General features: G+C 35.0%; 1 protein-coding gene across 3 annotated transcripts; it reads right to left on the bottom strand.

The window, feature by feature from the left end:
* Positions 1-697: 697 nt before the first annotated feature.
* On the bottom strand, positions 698-16,038 carry tnnt2e (troponin T2e, cardiac). Of its 3 annotated transcripts, XM_056456070.1 has the most exons (14): positions 16,022-16,038; positions 15,862-15,882; positions 15,419-15,436; positions 15,301-15,324; positions 14,768-14,794; positions 14,181-14,202; positions 14,030-14,087; positions 12,628-12,744; positions 12,094-12,171; positions 11,872-11,985; positions 11,328-11,440; positions 10,680-10,770; positions 8,061-8,101; positions 698-1,386 (listed from the first exon to the last, which is right to left on the bottom strand). In XM_056456070.1, exons 7-14 carry the CDS (start codon positions 14,081-14,083, stop codon positions 1,341-1,343), a joined length of 654 nt encoding a protein of 217 aa, XP_056312045.1. In that variant the 5' UTR covers positions 14,084-14,087; positions 14,181-14,202; positions 14,768-14,794; positions 15,301-15,324; positions 15,419-15,436; positions 15,862-15,882; positions 16,022-16,038; the 3' UTR covers positions 698-1,340. The 3 variants fall into 3 exon arrangements, with proteins under 3 accessions (XP_056312045.1, XP_056312043.1, XP_056312044.1); XM_056456068.1 differs by lacking the exons at positions 8,061-8,101; positions 14,768-14,794; positions 16,022-16,038 and adding an exon at positions 7,826-7,863 and having other exon boundaries at positions 15,862-15,876; XM_056456069.1 differs by lacking the exons at positions 698-1,386; positions 14,768-14,794; positions 16,022-16,038 and having other exon boundaries at positions 8,057-8,101; positions 15,862-15,876.
* Positions 16,039-22,015: the final 5,977 nt, after the last annotated feature.

The raw sequence follows: 22,015 nt of genomic DNA, 5'->3' as shown, positions 1-22,015 counted from the left end.
GTTCAAAGACATGTGGTCCAGGTGAAATGGGTTGGCTAAATTGTCCGTAGTGAATGAGTGTGTATGGATGTTTCCCAGAGATGGGTTGCAGCTGGAAGGGCATCTGCTGCGTAAAACATGTGCTGGATAAGTTGGTGGTTCATTCCGCTGTGACGACCTTGAATTGATAAAGGGACTAAGCTGAAAAAAAATGAATGAATTCATCTATACTAAAACTTTACTTTACATTCAATTATTCCACATGCTTTGCTAGTGATCCGGCTAAAATTAATTAAGTAAATTAAATAAAACGTCTTCTATACATTACAAAAAAAATATATTTAAATAATTTTGCATTTATTTACTTATTAATATTCAGAAAATATTGCTGATGATGCATTTAAATAAACGAAAAATGATTATGTTCAGTATAAATTATTCAATATTATATAATAATACTAGGCAATAGTGTCATATGACTTTGTGGCATTCATATTATATTAACATTTGCTGTTTTAAATGCTGCATATTCTTAAAAAAATACAAATCAATTTTATTTAAAGCTTAAATTAACATTTTAATTGCATTTCACATGAATGTTGTATATATTATAGTACTGTTTGGGGGTAATAATAGACATAATACAGAGTACTGTAAAAGACACACATTCATATTGTTATGATCTTTACTAAACAAATAACTTGAGAAACCAGGACACTTTGTAGACAATCTGACTCTTTTAATGTTGCAGGAATAAAATGAGTGGCACAATATAGAGAGGACTGCAGAATACTTGTGTATAACAAGCAGAAATATACGACATCAGTAGAGTATGAGACTTTTCTGTCTCCATAGTGCAGTAAAGCAGAGCGATGCGTTTATAATGACCACCTCTGCATAGAGTTGAAGTCGAAATTATTCGTCCTCCTGTCCATTTTCTTTGATAAATATTGCCTAAATGATGTTTAACGGAGCAAGGAATTTTTCACAGTATTTCCTATTATAGTTTTTCTTCTGGAGAAAGTCTTATTTGCATTATTTTGGCTTAAAAATTTGCTCCTTAGGCAATATTTGTTTTCGATTGTCTACAGAACAAACCATTGTTAAACAATGACTTGCCTAATTACCCTAATTAACCTAGTTAAGGCTTTAAATGTCACTTTAAGCTGAATACTAGTATCTTGTTATTAAAATTTTGACTGCCAGAAAAAAAAATCTCTCTGTTAAACAGAAATTGGGGTAAATCAAAAATATACAGGGGAGGAAATAATCCAGGAGGGCTAATATTTCTGACTTCAACTGTATGTGATGAAGCAGACAAAGTCTTCTGGTTCTCTGGAGCTCCCGGATCCGCTGTGTGTTTACCTCAGCCTGCCGCCAACCTTGCCCTTGCCACGACCTTTGGCACTGCGACAAAAAGAAAAAAATTGTCAAGCTGTTTTATTTGGCTGCACATCACACCAAAGAGATAATAACTGATCCATTCAGATCTAATAAATGACTGGAATAAGAGAAGAGCTATTAAAATTATTTAAATGATTCTAATTAGGATGCTAATGCAGATCAGTGTTGAGGAGCACATTTCTCCATTACAGACCTGACCTCAGACGATTTATCTGAGCACAGCCTAATTAACATTCACGAGCCAATTCTTGACAACACAACAACCTCACACTGTAAAAATATCATCGTCATATTTTTATTTCCCCCCACACGCTCTGAAATTCCTGATCCCAGTCAAGGACACCTGTTGGACTCTACAGGCTTACGCACGCACGCACGCACGCACGCACGCACGCACGCACACACACACACACGCAGATAAACAGCACGACACTTCCTGGCCCCAATCCAACGCCTTCGTATGCTTTCACCCACTGGAGGGGGTAGGCAGGTCTGTGACCAGCGCCTCTATGGCTGCAGGACCTGATGGCTGCCTGCCCTTACTGGACTATATCCACACCCCCTGTTCCCATCCCCTGTGGCAATGTTATGTCTTGTCGGTGTGTTTTTGTGCTAGATTGCTGGGGCTTTTTTGCCTCCATTTCCTAAATGTATCTTATTTCCTGTTCCACCTCCTGTGACCTGTCTTCCCTGGAGTTGTGATGTCTGTGCACGGTCGGGGGTTGCATTTACCTGCATTTCGTTGCCTTGTACTTGTACATGTGTGATGACAATAAATTGAATCTAATCTAATCTAATTTATTCATGCTTTTGAATTGAAATATGGGAGCCTGATCTTTCTTCCAACCACGTTTAACCTTGAAAAATAAAAAAAAGTGACTTTAATGAACATTTTTAATAGTTTAAAGTGATCTGTTGTTTGGGTTTGTGTTGTATATTACACAATAAATACCTTGTAATAAGCTGCCAGTACATTTACTGTTATTTTACAGACTTATTTCTCTATATATTATTTCTTATTTATTATTTCAAACTCCTAAAATGTCAATAAAAGTCACTTTGTTAAACTGTAGACTTGTCAAAAAGTCGACAGAGCAGAGATCAACATCCCATAATGCAAAATATACAACCTTCACATAATAATCACATAATATGGAAACTTAATTAACAGATTTTTTTACTGTGCAATAAATATGAAGAGTTCCGACGCAAAAGCTTCTTAAGTGCCATCTGAAATGTTCCTCTAACAATAGCATTTTGCTCAGGCTCCTGTATTTTAATTCAGTAATTTCAGTTTAAGGCAAATAACAAGTTATTTTCATCGCTTTTAACTTAAAATAAGTGAACATAAATGTAAGAGGCTAAGACAAATGCTCATTGTAGAAGAAAATTCCAGGTTTTTTTCATCTGAACTCTTCATATATTATTTAACATTAAAAATTTAACTAATTTACTTCCACATTGTGAATATATGACTTTATATGATTGTTTCACCACAAATATTAGTCGTATTCACCATGTGGAGGTAAATTAAATACTGTATTTCCTTAATATATTTAATAATATCTTTCACACTTTCATTCTGGGGTTGTTGTGCTGTCAAGAATTGAATAATTAGGCTAGACGCACAGATAAATAGCCTACAATCTTACATTTCTTACATTGCAACTTACATTTCTTATTTTTATATGATTGTTTCACCACAAATATTAGTCATGTATTCACAATGTGGAAGTAAATCAGCTAATTATTTCATATTTAATAATATATTTAACACTGGGGTTGTTGTGCTGTTAGAAATTGAATTATTAGGCTAGACGCTCAGATAAATAGTCTACGATCTTACGTTTGACCTTACATTTCCTACTTTTAAATAATTGATTCACCTCAAATATTAGTCAGATATTCACAATGTAGAAGTAAATCAGCTAAATATTTCATATTTAATAATATATTTAAGACTTAGGTTGTTTGTGCTGTCAAGAATTGAATAATTAGGCTGTACGCTTAGATAAATAATCTACAATCTTACATTTCTTACATTACAACTTACATTTTTAATTTTTTTATATGATTGTTTCACCACAAATATTAGTCATATATTCACAATGTGGAAGTAAATCAGCTCAATATTTCCTTAATATATTTAATAATATCTTTCACACTTTCATTCTGGGGTTGTTGTGCTGTCAAGAATGGAATTATTAGGCTAGACGCTCAGATAAATAGTCTACGATCTTACGTTTCACCTTACATTTCCTACTTTTAAATAATTGATTCACCTCAAATATTAGTCAGATATTCACAATGTAGAAGTTAATCAGATAAATATTTTATATTTAATAATATATTTAAGACTTAGGTTGTTGTGCTGTCAAGAATTGAATAATTAGGCTAGACGCTCAGATAAATTATCTACGATCTTACATTTCTTACATTCCACCTTACATTTCTCATTTTTATATAACCGTTTCACCTCACTAATATAAGAAATGTAGATTGGGGATTACTTTATTTACTGGTCATTTGTTTTATTGTGAAAAGAGAGATCTGTTCATGCACTAAAGCTTAACTGTGTTAGGTAAACTCCAAAATTACATCCAGAATTGTAATGTAATGCTCACCCAAAATTTAGGGACATTAACAACATACATTTAATGAAACCTGAGACTACAGTGGAGTTTTGACTATTATTCAAATCGCAGAAAGCTGAATAAAAAAGTCTGTTGTTAGAGACACATGCGAGTAAACGCAGCACTCATTCACATACAATCCATGCTGCAGTCTTGTTTTGTCCTGATGTGTTTCTTACCCTCTTCAATCAGCCTACAGATTCCATTTCCAGGAGCAAAATATTTATTATGTACTTACCGTTTCAATGAGGGTCTCTCTCATTTATGACCAATCAATTTATTTTACGTGCCCTTATTATGCTTTTTAAGCATTTTTGTATTGACTTTATGCAGTGGATAATTGTAGCTGTTTGTAAAAGTAGTTTCCAAGATCAAATCCACAACAGATTGAACTATATTAAAAGACAGATTCTGAACTGCCTGATGTAAGTTGTTGGTAATTTCAGTTTTATTAGAGCAAAATATTATGTAGGTTTTAAACAAATTGGCATAATACCAGTCTGTGGCCTTCAATAGGAATTTGGAAACAACGCCTAAGTGATCATGAATGACTGTAGTTGTAGATGAGACTGGAACAGTTTGGTTTGCCGAAGCAAATCTAATTTACCTGCACTACTAAATAATGAGGACTCAAACTGATATAGTTACTGGTTGAATAACTGTTTACAACTGCTGATGAAGAGCTGAAACTCAGAAATGCTAATTAGTGTTTGGTTTCTGGCAAGTGGTGTAAGAGGTCAAGCCCTCATAACATACTGGATCATCTGACCAATCAGAGCAAAGTAGGGTCAGGTAGAGGTACCTGACCAATCAGCAAAGTACGGCCATCTGACCAATCAGTGTAGATACCTGACCAATTAGAGCAAAGTATGGCTATCTGATTAATCAGTGTAGAGGTACATGACCAATCAGAGCATAGTAGGGCCTTCTGAGCTATCAGTGTAGAGGTACCTGACCAATCAGAGCATTGTAGGCCATTCTGAGCAATCAGTTTAGATGTAGATGACCACTCATAGGAAAGTAAGGCCATCTGACCAATCAGAGCATAGTTGGGCCTTCTGAGCAATCAGTATAGAGGTACTTGACCAATCAGAGCATAGTAAGGCCTTCTGAGCGATCAGTGTAGAGATACCTGACCAATCAGAGCATAGTAAGGCCTTCTGAGCAATCAGTGTAGATGTATGTGACCAATCAGAGCATAGAGCATAGTAGGGCCATCTGATCAATCAGTGTAGAGGTACCTGACCAATTAGACCATAGTAGGGCCTTCTGACCAATCAGTGTAGAGGTACCTGACCAATTAGAGCATAGTAGGGCCTTCTGACCAATCAGTGTAGAGGTACCTGACCAATTAGAGCATAGTAGGGCAATACAATCAATCAGAGTTGGGCTATCTGACCAATCAGAGCAAAGTAGGGTCAACTGACCAATCAGAAAAGTGGTATCTGACCAACAGGAGCAAAGCAGGGCCAACTGACCAATCATGATAAGGGCATCTTGTAGAATCGAGTAATTCTAGTAATCAGAGCAAAGTCGAGGCATCTGACTAATCAAACCAATCAAAGACTAATTCTGATGGTTTTGATTGGTCTTTGATTGGTTTTGATTAGTCTAACATGACCACTCAAAACGGAGTATAGGGCCATCTAACCAATCAGAGCAGAGTAGGGTCTTAGAAAGTCATGCTTGGAGAGATTAAATCAATAAAAAAGAAACATTTGAAATACTTTGAGAAAAGAGGTGATTCTTATGAGAAAATGTAATGCAAATGTAAAATTTATTTTGGACGAATGTAAACCGTCTGTAGGAGACCTCTGGAACTAAATGAGAAACCTAACAGCATAATAGGGGCACATTTAAAATATCCTCCCTATTCAGTTCATATTTATCTGCAAATATGAGTGTATTTTCAACAAAACTCAAGTATTTTATGTGTTGGTGAGAGCAAAGAAGGAGCCACTTAAACTGGTCCTATTAGGATTGAATGTAGAAATCCTAAATGTTTCCCCGTTTGACTGAGGATTGAGCTGAACCACATGCTCTGAGCTCGCTCCTGTCAAGATCATACGCTTTCATCAGGTCGAGGATCAGAAAGGAGCAGGGTCTGTTCAGCAGATCAACTCAAAACAACTTTATCTTAAAGTCGGCATGAAATGAAAGTTAAGTTTTCTGATATCATGATGTGCATCTAATAGAAACAGTCATGAAATGAGAAAAAAAAGTAGAGCAATGAATGATTTTGATCTTTGGGAACCAATTGGACCGTTGTAAGATGCTATAAACTCGCACAGATAGCCACGCCCTAAATGACGACTAGCCCCGCCCCAAATTACTACCATCTCTGCCCTAGATAACTAAAAGCCCCGCCCCAAAGTACTGCTGTCACTGCCCCAGATGACTGATAGGCATGCCCTAGATTACTGATTGCCCCGCCCTAAATAACTGAGAGCCCCGCCCCAAAATACTGCCATCCCCGCCCTAGATTACTGATAGCCCCGCCCTAAATAACTGATAGCCCTGCCCCAAAATACTGCCATCCCCGCCCTAGATAACTGATTGCCCCGCCCTAAATAACTGATAGCCCTGCCCCAAATTACTGCTATCCCTGTCCTAGATCCCTGTCCCACATTTCACTGATATCCCCGCCCTAGATTTCTGATATCTCAGCTCTAGATTACTGATAGCCCCGTCCTAAATAACTGAGAGCCTTGCGTTAAATTATTGCTATCCCCGCCCTAGATGACTGTTAGGCATGCCCTAGATTACTGATAGCCCCGCCCTAAATAACTGAGAGCTCCGCCCCAAATTACTGCTATCCCCACCCTACATTACTGATAGCCCCGCCCCAAATTACTGCTATCCCTGTCCTAGTTTACTGATTGCCCCGCTGTAAATAACTGATAGCTTTGTCCTGCATTACTGAAAGCCCCGCCCTATATTACTGATAGCCCTGCCCCAAATGACTGCTAGCTCTGCCCTAAATAAATGATAGGCATGCCCTAGATTACTGATAGCCCCGCCCTAAATAATTGAGAGCCCCGCCCCAAATTACTGCTATCCCTACACTAGATTGCTGATAGCCCCGCCCCAAATTACTGCTATCCCTGTCCTAGATTACTGATAGCCCCGCCCTAAATAACTGATAGCCCCGCCCCAAATTACTGCTATCCCTGTCCTAGATTACTGATTGCCCCGCTCTAAATAACTGATAGCCTCGTCCTGCATTACTAATAGCCCCGCCCTATATTACTGATAGCCCCACCCTAATGACATTCCATGTGACCAGAAGTGAAAAAATTCATCTTGAAGGGGTGGGGGGGGGGGGATTCGCACTTCAGAATGTCCATTAAGGGCACATAGTGCGCATCAGTGCTTCATGATTTAACGGTGCAGTGTGGGACTTTTCAGGACAGGAATGTTTCAGTGCACTGGAAGAATTATGCAATTAACACAGCACTTAAAATGCCTAATCAGTGCACTCACAAGGGTGCTGACTGAGACACTATATTGTTTATAACAAGCACTCCTACACTGAAAAAATGGTTTATTGGATTTACAATTAAGGTAAGTGGTTGCAAACAATTATATATGGGCTCAATTTAAACAAAATAAATTTATGTAATGTTCAACTTAACTTGTTTAAATAATTGTTTCCAAACACCTTAAAAATAATTAGTAAATCCAATGAATCATTTTGATTACATGCCGACTTTAATCTGCTTTACATCAACTCTTCATCTGCTTCCTTCCTCCAAACCAGACCTGATTGAAAGCAGGGAAAAGAGACCAGTGTGGCTCAGGGTACTTACCTCTGGTGGTCTCTGACTCGAGCCAGTAGCTGAGTGATCTGTAAAGGGACACATACGGAAGCCTTGCTAAGCACAAATATCAATATCAGCAGGACGGGGGGAAACCTGAGGAGCTCAGACGTCCATCGCCTGATTTACAGCCTCCTGCTTCAGCCGGAGCCGTCCAGAGCCCAGACCCGACACAAATCTGACCAACAACAGGTACTGACAGCAAGGCTACACAACAGTTACTTACAACTTCTGTTGTTCATTGATTCGGGTCTGGAGAACATTCATCTGGAAGCAAGTCACAGTTTTAGACAGGCAGGCCACGGACCAGGCCTGTTTTCAGTGGGAACTACTTTATAGGCTCAACATGAAACGGTTTTACATCTGTAATTTAGATATTTTTTATATGCATCCTGCGTCAAGTCAAATTGACAGAAGGGATTTATAATGCATTGTAAGCATATCAAATGTATGATTCAAGAGTTCAAGAGTTCAATCTTAGCTGATGATTGATTATAAAGCGTATTTGGCATGCTGTCCCGGGAGAGAGCCCTGAGCTCGTGAGATCCTCGAGCCCGGGGCTCCCCCCCGTTGCAGGGCGAAAAGGGAGTCCGAGTTCGGGTAGGTCGAGAACTCCCCATTTTGATAATGGTAGATGTAGATTATGAATGCTATAGAGTGAATACTGGATTCAACGCTTGTCTGTGATGTCGATTCAGTTTTGTCAATTTACTTGTGTTACATGTTTTCAGTCTGTGGGAGGAAACCGGAGAGCCTGGGGAAAACCCACGCAAACACGCCGAGAACATACAAACTCCACACAGAAATGCCGACTTGGCCAGGTAAGATCTGAGCCAGTGACATTCTTGCTGTGAGGCAATGATGCTAACCATTAGGCCTCCGTGCTGCCCTGACAAGGAAATGGGAGGAGTAGGGGTGGAAGGGGGGATTCTTCAAGACGAAGATGGCTAAGGTAAGATACTCTGGTTATTTATAGTGGTTTAGGAATCATCTGATTGGTGAATCATGCGTTAGCTAATGAGGACCAGCTGCTATCAATCATAAGCACTTGCTCCTCTCTAAATTAGTTTATAAATAAACTTCACAAAGTGTCTACTTTAATGATTTAAAAATCTAATTAAGATAAATTGTGGAAATACTGCTGAACATATTTATGTAAAAATTAAGATGCTACAAGTTAAATTGAAAGAAGTGATTATTATACATAGAAAGCATATCAAATATTGATAAAAAAGGTGTCATTTCATGTTAAATTTCATGTGCCTTGAAAAAAAATGTTACAAGCATATCAAATGCTGAAGTGTCTTGTTTAATGGTTCATTCAAATAACTGCTATGAAAATAAATAGTCAGAATACGGGTGAACATTAAAAAACAAACTTTTTCTGACCTGTACTTATAAAAATAAATCAAAATTCAGTGATTATACATTTGATATTTTTAATGATTCACTTGCTGACAACTGAGTAAAACCTACTGGTTTGAAGGATAGTAGCACAAAAAAAAGATTGATAAATAGAGATTAATTTTAGGTCTGATCATTTAATAATCATTGATTAAATAGTCACTCATTTTCTTTTCGGCTTATTCTCGTTATAAATGCGGGGAATGAACACAGTGGAATGAACCGCCAACTTATCCTGCATATGTTTTACGCAGTGGATGTCCTTCCAGCTGCAACCCAATACTGGGAAACATCCATACACACTCTCTCACATTCATACACCACAGCCAATTTAGCTTACGCAATTCACCTATGCCGCATGTCTTTGGGCAGTGGGGGAAACCGGAGGACCCGGAGGAAACCCACGCGAACATGGGGAAAACATGCAAACTCCACACAGAAATGTCAACTGACCCAGATGGGGCTCGAACCAGCGACCTTCTTGCAGTGAGGTTATCATGCTACCCACCGCGCCATAAATATGTTTATTATTAAACTGTATTATATTTTTATTGCTTCAATGCTTTTAAACCTCTTTGTTTTGGGAATGTGCAATGAATTAGAAATTGTAGTTGTAATGTGATTAGAAATGGGCGTAGTTACAATTTTTACTGCAATTAAATTTGACGATTAATTACAAAGACACGACACACAGTGAATTAAATAAGAAATTTAGAGGAAAAATAGGAAATTGTAATACTTTTTAATAGAAAAATGCATAAGTGAAAAATAGTAATAATACTTATTTTTCTCACCACTAATACACACCACTAATAATACATATACATATGTTAATATATATGCACTGTATAACCCAATAACTCAAAACCATTTGAGGAAACCGATTGCTACAAATCATTTGAGTTAAGAAACTAATCTATATGAGTACTGTGAACTTACTCCATTTAAGCTGAAGTAATCAGGTATTTAATTAACTCATTACCTTCAACACAGAGTTCAAAACTCTTTTCACATGAGTAGAATTAACTTTCAGCAAATTTTGAGTTAACTACACTCATTTAACCTGATAAAGTTGACTGTTGGGTTTTACACTGTCTATTAAATATTTTATATGTATTTAATACATATGTAATAGAAAATTATATCAGGTTCAAACCGTCTTTATACATTTTTTTTTGTCTAAAGATCAACTCTTGTCTAAAGATAACTCTATAAGATAACTCTATAAAGAGCTTTCTTTCATAACTACATCATTTGAATTGAGCAGCTTTCTGCAAACAGGAACTGGAGTTGATATTCAAATAAACCTTGTGTATCTTAATAATGTAAAAGGAAAAGTTTGTTTTTTGGAATTTTCCAACAAAACTACATAAATGAGATAATTATTCAGATCTCTGATACGCTATACACATTATTCAGTGTTTTGTTGTTCAATACTTACATCATATTTCTGCCTCTTGAGTTTCTCGCTGAGGTCAAACTTCTCGGCCTCCAGCTGCATCATCCACTGCCACATTTCACTGGCCTTCTCCCTGTGGCATCCAGACAGAAGCTTCATCAGACACTTTTACAGTTGGTCAAAATTATTCACCCTCCTGTGAATTTCTTTTTCTTGTTCAAATATTTCCCAAATGATGTTTAAAAGAGCAAGGAATGTTTCACAGTATTTCCTACAATATTTTTTCTTCTGGAGAAAGTCTTATTTGTTTTATTTCGGCTCCAATAAAAGCAGTTTTTACTTTTTAAAACCATTTTAAGGTCAAAATTATTAGTTCCCTCAAGCAATATTATACAATGACTTGCCTAATTACCCTAAGATGCCTAATTAACCTAGTTAAGCCTTTAAATGTCTCTTTAAGCTGAGTTCTAGTATATTGAAAAATATCAAGTCAAATATTATTAACTGCCATTATGGCAAAGAGAAAAGAAATCAGTTATTAGAGATTATTAAAGCTATTATGTTTAAAAATGTGCTGAAAACAATCTCTCCGTTAAACAGAAATTGGGGAAAAATTATAAGAGGGTAATAATTCTGACTTCAACTGTAGACACACTGAATAATGGGAAGAACTGATGTGAGGAGACTTACTTCAGTTTATCTTCAGACAGATGATCGATGTTCAGTGGCTTCTTTCTCTCGGCCAGGATCTTCTTCTTCTTCTCTCTCTCCGTCTGTTTCTTTGCTCCTTTGCGGCCATCACCCTGCGAGACAGAATAAGTTAGGGTAATTAGGCAAGTCAATAATGATGGTTTGTTCTGTACACAATCGGAAAAAAAGCTTAAGGGAACTAATAATACTGACCTTAAAATGGTTTTAAAAAGTAAAAACTGCTTTTATTCTAGCTGAAATAAAACAAATAAGACTTTCTGCAGAAGAAAAAATATTATAGGAAATACTGTGAAAAAATCCTTGATCTGTTAAACATCATTTGGGAAATATTTGGAGGAAAAACTGGATTTTGACATGCTGAAATAAGTGGAAATTGACTATCAGATGCATGTATGAAGTCACTTTATAACTAAACTGGTTTATTTTATCAGGAATCAGAAAAAATTATCAGAAAAAAAAGTCGCAGGAGAGCTAATAATTTTGATATCAACTGTATATCAAAGATTTTCTACTTAATTCAGACCTTCTGCTGGATTCCTCCATACTGGTGTGTCATGTTGGTGAGGGCCTTCTTCTTCTTGGCATCTTCATCATGTTTCTTCCTCTGTTCCTCTTGCTCTCGTCTCTCTTTTTCTTCCTGTGGAGAAGCGATGGCAAGAGTTTTGCTTAATAGGCCTGTCATTGGCCTGCTCTTCAAGCCCTCAAGAATGTCTGCTTTCTATTGTCTGAAAGAGGTGTCACTCACGGCCAGACGGGCCTGTCTCTCCTTCTCTTTCTCTGCACGGATTCTCTGCTGCTCCGCCCTCTCGCCGCGCCGCTTCTCCTGTACAAAACAGAGATGCACAACACAATTCATAACAGAAATACTCATTCATTCATATTCCTTTGTCTTAGTCCTTTATTTATCAGGGGTCACCAGTGGAATGAACCGCTACCTATTCCAGCATAAGTTTTACTCAGCGGATAGCCTGTACTGGGAAACACCCATACACTCTTTCACACACTCATACAGTATGGGCAATATAGCTCATCCAATTCACTTTTACCCCATGTCTTTGGACTGTCGAGGAAACCGGAGCACCCGGAGGAAACCCGTGCCAACACGAGGAGAACATGCAAACTCCACACAGAAATATTCATCGAGTCCTTTGTACTTTTTTTTGGTAATTTTTTCTTCTGTGAAATTATATTGTAATCAGTGTCAGTGATGTTACACATGTGGTTCCTCACACAATGAAGGGTTCTGAAAACCAGTCCTGCCAGATTATGCAGAACTTACGATTCTGTTGACCAGAGCGATCAGTTCTTCTTCATCTTTCTTCCTCTGGATGAAATGAGCCTCGATCAGAGACTGAAGCTCAGATAAATCCTTCTCCTGACGCTTTCTGTGGATGTCCTGTTACACACACACACACATGCACACTTTCAGTTCAATTCAAGTTTAATTGTACAGAGCTTTTCACAATAATAATCGTTCCAAAGCAGCTTTATAAAAGGTGTACATTATTGCATTACAATCAAATTTGGAAACGTTAACATTATTAGTTACCATAACTTTATTAGTTGCTAACATTAACTAATTAACTAGTAACTAATAGCCAGTAACAGTTGAAGTTATTATATATAAACATAGTTAACCTGCAGTTATGTAGTATATAGGTGATGTCTGTGTATCTTAAAAGAAGTGTTTGAGTTGTCTTTGAAGTCTTTGATGGTTGGCATCATATCTAACTATCATTAATAAATTATTGATTAATTTCCAAATATATATATATATATATATATATATATATATATATATATATATATATATATATATATATATATATATATATACACCCACACACACACATACAAAAAAACTTTGCAGAAAACAGCAGTTGGTCAAAATAATTATGTCTTTTATTTGTTGTGATTGGAAATCAGGGTCATTCATTCATTTATTTATTTTCCTTCGGCTTAGTCCCTTGTTCATCAGGGGTCGCCACAGCGGAATGAACTGCCAACTCTTCCAGCATATGTTTTACACTGCAGATGCCCTTCCAGCTGCAACCCAGTACTGGGAAACATCCATACACACTCAGTCACACACATATGCTACGGCCAAATTAGTTTATTCAATTTAAATGCCAACTGACCCAGCCAAGACTCAAACTAGTGGCCTTCTTGCTGTGTGGCGACAGTGCTAACCATTGAGCTACCGTGTTGTCCAAGTCCTTATTCCAGCAAATATCGATTTTTGAACTCTTCATAATTTAAAACATTTGTTTTCATGTTGTCTAAAAATGTAGATAAATAAATGTAAGAAATCAGTAGTTTACAGAATAAAACAAAAATATGTTTTGCTAAACTAATATAATAACAATAATGATAATTATATAATTTATTTTTGATGTGACTTGAAGCGCTACAACATAAATGTACATCTTAAATCTAGAGAAATATAATTGTCATGCGGCCTCTTAATTTTTTCCCCCCAAATCTGAATCTAGATTTCTGGAGGGCGAGTAAATGAACAATGAATTGACTTTTTAATGTGCAGTTTTCAGACGTTCGTCTCACATGGTCAAATTTTGTGTATTGACAGGATCAAATTTCATCATTTTATTTTTAACCTCAATCACCTTCCATAACTAAAACACAAATAGTGGTGTATTTTAACGCCGAACATCAAAACTCACATCAAAGTCCACCTTATCTCCTTCAGGAATCTTTGGAGCCGAGATATTGGGCATGAATCTGTAAAATAATCATTGAGGACCGATTTCACTATACACATGCAAACAAAAATGCAATTAATTTTAAAAGCAGTGATGTCAATGCAGAACATACTTTGGCTTTGGTTTTGTCTCATCTGGGGATAGAAAAATACATAAAAACCGACATTATTTAGAGAATGAGAAGGATTTAAGCCATATTAAAGGGTTAGTTCACCCCCCAAAAAAAGAAATTATATGATTAATTACTGTCGAATAGTCATTATTTTAGTTTTATCTGCACATAAATAAGTATTCTCATAGCTTAATAGTATTTCGATTGAACCACTGAAGGCATTAGATCTGTTTTGAGGATGTGTTTGCTATTTTTTAGGACTTTGAACTTGACTGCACAAAATATGGAATCATCGAATCAGCTATAGTCACATTGAACATTGAATTTAAACCACTTGAACACAAAAAATGATAAAGTTTGCCACTGTAACAAAGATTAATTGTGTTTATTTAGTCAATCAAGACTATAGCATGCTGTCTAAGGAGGATGAGGGAGCTCTCCGATTTCCCCTAAAACATCTTAATTTGTGTGCTGAAGACGAATGAAGGTCTCAGAGGTTTGGAACGGCATTGAGGGCGAGTAATTAACAACATCATTTTAATTTTTGGGTGAACTCAACACTTTAATAGGATTTTAAGCCGAGTTACCTGTGACTTCCTCCTCAACAGGGGCTTCTGTTTGACGAGCAGACAACATTTCACATTAACACTAATCGCTCAGACACATTTCTAAGCTGTTAGGATTTAGCTGATCATTCAGGAATAATACAAAAAATGTCCAGCTACATGACCCAATGTTCTGACAGTCTCAGTCATCACATGCCATAGACATTAGCTGATATTTTGCATCACAACACACGAACCTCACAAATCAACGCAGATTCTAGCCTCAAGCCCTCCCAATCATTGTAATCAGTGTACACATTTGATTAAGATCATTGCATTTGGATTTAATTGACTAGAAAACGAGATGTTTGTCACAAAATCAACATTATTGGCTTTTGTACTATTTAATCGCTAAGATTTACAGATCCTAATTGACTTAAACATGATTTTGGATTTTCTACTATTAATTTACCGATCATAAAGAAGAACACGAGCCTTCCACATGACAAATGATCATCGCGATAATTCATAATAATCAATAATCTATGAATGAATGTAACGCTGAGGAGCTTTACCTTGTGGTTCTGGTTCTGGCTCCTCTGTTCAGATATGGGATAAAGAATGCAGATTTATTGACACATGTGTGAGGTGGAAATAACTATAATATTCATTAAAAAAACATGAATTATTTACCTTCGACTTCCGGAGGCTCTAGTGTAAGAACAGCACATTAGTTTGTTTGTCAAAACTGCAGCTTGAGAAATTGTTGACATAGCATAACATGCTAAAACCTAGCATTCAGGACACTGAAATACACTGAAAAATGCTGTTTTTACAAACTTAAGTGGATTGAACAAAAACAAATCAAGTTTTCCCTAAAAAAACTCAAAAATTGTGTTGATTCAGCTCATTTTAAATAAGGACTTTTTAAAAAGATGCAGCAAAAATCATTTAAGTGTATTTTTATTTAAAACTAACTGGAATTACAAGAAATTTGGATTAAAATTCAATTGCCTGAATGCAGGTTAAATTGTTAAGCACTTAAATATGAGGTATTTTATGTCATGCAACTCTTTAAAGATAGCTGATAAATAGATTCAATATTTAAATAATCATAGTAATAAGGAAAGGATTACCTTCCACCTCGGGGGCTGGCTCTAATATCAAAACATGAAATATTAAATGCAATGCACCGGTGATGTACTTTCTAAACTAATCAATTTTGTACAATTTAATGTGAAAACCACATCTTTCACTTTCAATGACCACAAAATAAAAGTCAGATTAATGCTTTACCTTCCTCTGTTGGAGGCGGCACTATTGAAGAGAAATTATGAATATGGATACGGTTAATAATTGTAGTTCAATGCATTTTTTATATCACGATAGTGGATGAAAAGGATGAATTTACTACACTATTTACTGCTGAAATGTATTAGTGTATATGATTATGATAATGAATCATATAATGGGAACACAAGGTGAACTAATGTGAAAGATATGAGTTAATTATTGGAAAGCATATTTAAAACTTTACCTTCCACTTTAGGAGGAGCAGGAAGGAGGGAAGGAAGAAATAAATAATTACATCAATGACACAAACACCAATTCATTGTTTAGCTATAGGGGTATGTTTACATGACGTTGATTTCAATTTCGTGACTGTAAAACAATTCATCCCGTCTTAAATTGTTTAGTTGAATCAAACAAATTAAATCTCAACTTAAATCAGACAAGCTCAGTAAAAATATGCTGTTAAACTTTGTAAAGCTACAAAACAATTTAGCTGAAACATGATTGACTTAAATTAAAGTAACATCAAAACATTTGTTAGGAGTTTTTGTCATTTCATTTTTTACGTTGCATGCTGATGACGGCATTGTCACACAGATCAATGAAAATGACTGAAATAGTGCACAAAATCAGATTTAAAATATTTAAAATAGAGAATATAATGGTATAAATGTTCAAAATCTTACACTTTGTAACCTGATTGGCATTTTCAGGCCTCCAAAATCACCGTTGCCATTTAAATGCTCTCCAAAACACATAAGAGTTTTTGTTTTTTACCTGAAAATCATGCAAACATACCCTCAGAAAAATCTTCATGCATTTTTAAATAATCTAATCTAAAAGATTTTAAGTCATCTAATAACACCCAAAACTAACTGAATCGTAACTGTGAGTTAATGCTAAATTGCACGCATGCATGCGTTAAAAACAGCAGCACAACCCACACTGAACACGGTTTTACCTTCCTCTTCGGTTTCCTCCACTACAGTGAACATAACAAGCATTAGTAGCAAATACATTCAGAAGCATAAGAGGAATATTCAGCATGATCAAGATGCTCAATCAGGTCTACAAAACATCTTTAACCTTTGTCAGAACATTGAGACCCACCCAACAGCTTGTAATGTAGTCATTTCTAATGGACCGAATGATGTGTTAAAGGTATTTGATATGATTTCTACATGATCGTTTGAATCAAATTTTGAGATTTATGGACAGTTATGGGGGACAGATGATAGGATATGGACACGGAGAGGACAAACATAGATGGAACAATGTCACATGCTGTTGAAGTCAGAATTATTAGCCCTCCTGTATATTTTTCCCCAATTTCTGTTTAACAGAAAGAAGATTTCTTTCAACAAATTTCTAAACATAATAGTTAATAACTCATTTCCAATAACTGATTTCTTTTATCTTTGCCATGATGACAGTAAATAATATTTATCAAGATGCTAGTCGTCAGCTTAAAGTGACATTTAAAGGCTTTACTAGGTTAATTAGGCAAGTTATTGTATAATGATGGTTTGTTCTGTAGAGAATTGAAAAAAAAAATACTGCTCAAGGGGGCTAATAACACTGACCTTAAAATAGTTTAAAAAAATGAAAAACTGCTTTTATTCCAGCTGAAATAAAACAAATAAGACTTTCTCCGGAAGAAAAAATATTACAGGAAATACTGTGAAAAATTCCTCGTTCTGTTAAGCATCATTTGGGAAATTTTTGAAAAAGAAAGAAATTCACACGAGGACTAGTATTATTGCTTTCAACTGTATTTATTATTTGAGTAACTCGTTCTGACTGGACAAGGATAACAGCAATACTAATAGGACAGGCAGACAGCATGCACAACTTCATCTGGATCAACTAACATTTCCATGAAGGATAATTAATGGTTAGTGTATGAATATAGCTAATGGTGAGGTGTAACCAATAGGTAATGATTTCAAGCTGGCTTACCTTCCCTATTACACACAAACAGAGAGGAACAAAAAATAAGAAAAAATGTTAGTTGCACTGATTCTTCAATACTATAAATAGAACAGACTTTACTATATATATATATATATATATATATATATATATATATATATATATATATATATATATATATATATATATGAGAATTTTTTCACACAAGGATGTTGTTTCTTTGGATTTATCAAGTATTGGTTTTATAAAGATCTGAGTAAATCTCTTTCAATTTTCTAATTAAAAATATTGTAATTTAAAGTATTTTTTCTAGAAAATGATAATCACTTTGTCTGAAAGTGAATATGTAAGTATGAAAACATGGCGGATTTTTTATTCTAGGCGAAAAAGTTAACATTTTATCTGTAGCCATCAAATCTAATAACTACAAATAAAAATATTGCCATTTAAAGCATTTTTGTTACTAGAAAATGACAATTGTGTTGTCTGAAAGTGAATATATTTAAGTATGAAAACATGCCATATTCTTTATTTTAGGCAAAATAATCAACACTTTCTATACATGTTCATCAAATCTAATAATTACAAAGACAAATATTGTCATTTAAAACATTTTCTTCTAGAAAATGAAAATTGTTTTGTCTAAAAGTTAATATTCAAGTATGAAAACGTGGCATTTTTTTATTCTAGGAAAAAAAAAAATAAAAAAATAAAATAAAATAAAATAAATATATATATATATATATATATATATATATATATATATATATATATATATATATATCAAATCTAATAGTTATATATAACATTATGATATTACATAATATTAGTTTATTACATTTTTAATTGGTTTTATTTCACAATTCAGTGTTTAATTCAATATTACTAGCTGTTTCTTTACTTTTTCCATTGTTTTTTTTATCATACTATTTTTGCAGTATGTTGATGAATAACGGTGCATCACAATGCAATACCAATTTGACAGCTGCAGTTTCAACATATTTTAACTCCTTACTATTATACTATTACATTAAATACATTAATAATGTCTAATGTCACGTTCAGACAACACAATATCAGACAGTTTTATGTGATTTGTAAAAAGCTCACCATATCTAACTGTAAAATCATTTTTTTTTCTGAAGATTAATATATACACTTAAAGGAACACTCAACCAGTTTTAAATTTCTTTAATGAAATGCTAACAGTCTAATCCGATTCAATTCATTATGCTAAGCTAAGCTAAAAGTGACTCTGCCTGAACAAAAATAAAATCAGATGAATAGATTCAATAATTGTCAACTGTATAACAGTAGAAGACTTGTAAAATGAGCCCTTTACAAAACAGTTGGTGCGTTCATTTAAGTCTTAAAGGATCACTCCACCTTTGTTTTGAAAAAGGCTCAGTTTAAGAAATTACAAATTCAGTCTTTCAACTAAAAAAAAAAGTTTAATTTGAAGATGTCTATATTTTACAGTATTATATTCAGATTATAAATGAAGTAAAATTTAATTTAATTCAAGTTTATTTAAATAGTGTTTTGTAGATTGAGTGTAATGTAGATTGTGTCAAAGCCGCTTAACCAGTGGTGTAGTCGGGGCTATAAGCACGTATACTCAGTATGCCTACTTTTTTACATGTATTCACATCCCTTAACTGTATACCAAATGTTTTTTTGAACTCTCATCTTAATTTGTTGCAATCGGTGCATTTTTGTTTATATCCGCCACTGGCTTGCATGGTTCGGGATCTGTAGAGCTGCGCATCGTTGGATTTGCCCTTCAATATTTGGACTCTCAGTAGTGATTATTAAACCACACTGAACTGAGCTAAACTGAACTGAACTTAAACACTACAAACTGAACTACACTGTTCCTATTTACTGTGACCTTTTATGTGAAGCTGCTTTGACACAATCTACATTGTATAAGCGCTATACAAATAAAGGTGAATTGAATTGAATTGAATTATTTTGCGCCATTTCCCGCCCCCTGACGACCACAGCAGCTGTGGGAAAATTTCATGAGTTTTTCCAAAGTCAACTGAATGATGTCTCGCTGAAACGTTCAGGTAAAATAATAAAACAGCATGGGCGGGTTGGGTGGGTAATAGTACACCGCCTTTTTTTTTTTTAGGACTACACCACTGCGCTTAACATGGAAGTTCTAGTAAAGTCCAAATAAACAATATGAGCTCATACGTACTGCACTTCCTCCACAACCTCCTCTGTGTCAGCCATGATTGGTTGATTCCTGATAAAACAAACCAGTTGCGTTATAAAGTGACCTTATACATGCATCTGATCAATTCAGTCAATTCCACTTATTTCAGCATGTACAGTTGAAGTCAAAATCTTGTGAGTTTGAGACAGAGCGAGGCATTTTTCACAGTATTTCCTATAATATTTTATCTTCTGGAGAAAATCTTATTTGTTTTATTTCGGCTAGCTTTAAAAGCATTTTAAGGTCAATATTATTAGCCCCCTTAAGCAATATTTTTTTTCGATTACTACAGAACAAACCATCATTATACAATGACTTGCCTTATTACCCTAACTTGCCTAATTAACCTAGTTAAGCCTTTAAATGTCACTTTAAGATAAATACTAGTATCTTGAAAAACATCTAGCCAAATATTATGTGCTGTCATCATGGCAAAGCTTAAAGAAACCAGTTATTAAACCAGTTAGTTATGAAATTGTGGAAAAAAATACAATAATTCTGACTTCAACTGAACATATCAGTCAACAAATCATCTTTTAGCTTCTTCAACAAGTGACCCTGATCCCAGAGACAAACATTCACCGCTGTTAGACCGTACCAAAGATTCATATAGTGTTTAATGAGCTGTCCTGTAAATAAATCAGCCCGCTATAAATGTGATGAATGAGCGGAGGTGTCTATTTTTTGCCTGTTATAAACGCTGGTTTTGAACAGGTGCTCCACACTTTTCCAGACAGTGAACTTGGCTGAGCTCCTGCAGGCCTGCCGTTCATTCCTCATACTCGGGGTAAATAAACAGCGCCAGTGGCCTTGTCATCTATTTTTGAAGCACATTGTTCGTGCGGGACATTGTTCCACTGCACAATAAAGACTTGTCTAGTTTAATGCAGCTCGGCAGGATTATGTACACTCATGTCAAAATGTATGAGGGGTTGGAGAATGGAAAATGTGTTTTGGAGAATGAAAACAAAGGCGGAATACAGTTTTGTCTTGAACAACAGAATGTGTGCTGCTTAATTTGACTTTTTAAAACAATTATTTTACTATTATTTATAGAAGACACCCACTAAAATGTTTTACAGTTTTATTTATTTCCTGCATAGCAATACCAAGATTGAATTATTAGAGAAAATTCACCCATATCACTACAAAATAGCAAAAAAATGTAAATTAATTAAATTAAAAAGTAAAAACAACCCTTCAAAATATATTCCTACAGTTTTATCTATATAATAATATTATTAATAATCTAAATTATATTACAACATGTTTTTAATTTTACAATTAGTGACATAAAATGTATTTCAAAAGTTTACTTTAAATGTTTTTATAGCGATGAATCTTGTCAGGAACAAGATTAATTTGATGACTTATTAAAAAACCTCCAAAACACAAAATGAATTATCATTTTAAAGCTTTATACTTTTATAATGTTTACAAGTGTATTTTTATATTTTGTTATCCAATTCAAATACAAAAATGTACATATAGTCTCCTAATGTAATCCTAATGAATCTTCATCATTGTTAAATACAGTGGAAAAATATATATTAGTTCACACTTAGATATTGCTTGATAATAATAGCAGGTTTGACAAAGAACCCTCAGCTTGTGGATAATTGAGCCCAGGGCTCCCGCTTGGTCAATAAGCATGTAAGGGGGTCCGAGATAAGGTAGTTCTCAAGAGCTTCCCCTGGTAAAGCAGGAAAAGGAGGAGATGGGGTGATTCTTTAAAAATGAAGATAAGGGAGAAAGGCAAGAGGGGCTTTTTATTATGAGTTTGGAATAATCTGGTTGGTTTATTAATGATTGCAGATAAGAGACCAGTCACAATCAATCAT

This window comes from Danio aesculapii, chromosome 4 (genome assembly GCF_903798145.1).
Source record: "Danio aesculapii chromosome 4, fDanAes4.1, whole genome shotgun sequence".
Lineage (NCBI taxonomy): Eukaryota > Metazoa > Chordata > Actinopteri > Cypriniformes > Danionidae > Danio > Danio aesculapii.
Note: the sequence above shows the minus strand (reverse complement) of the source record. Positions and strands in the feature narration are given on the sequence as shown.

Excerpts from the sequence above, each read along its gene's own strand:
- tnnt2e (XM_056456070.1), bottom strand. The coding sequence starts at position 14,083 with ATGCCCAATATCTCGGCTCCAAAGATTCCTGAAGGAGATAAGGTGGAC. Across the intron at positions 12,172-12,627 it reads TCGCTCTGGTCAACAGAATC|GAGAAGCGGCGCGGCGAGAG; the intron begins GTAAGTTCTGCA and ends TGTTTTGTACAG. Across the intron at positions 11,986-12,093 it reads AGAGACAGGCCCGTCTGGCC|GAAGAAAAAGAGAGACGAGA; the intron begins GTGAGTGACACC and ends GCTTCTCCACAG.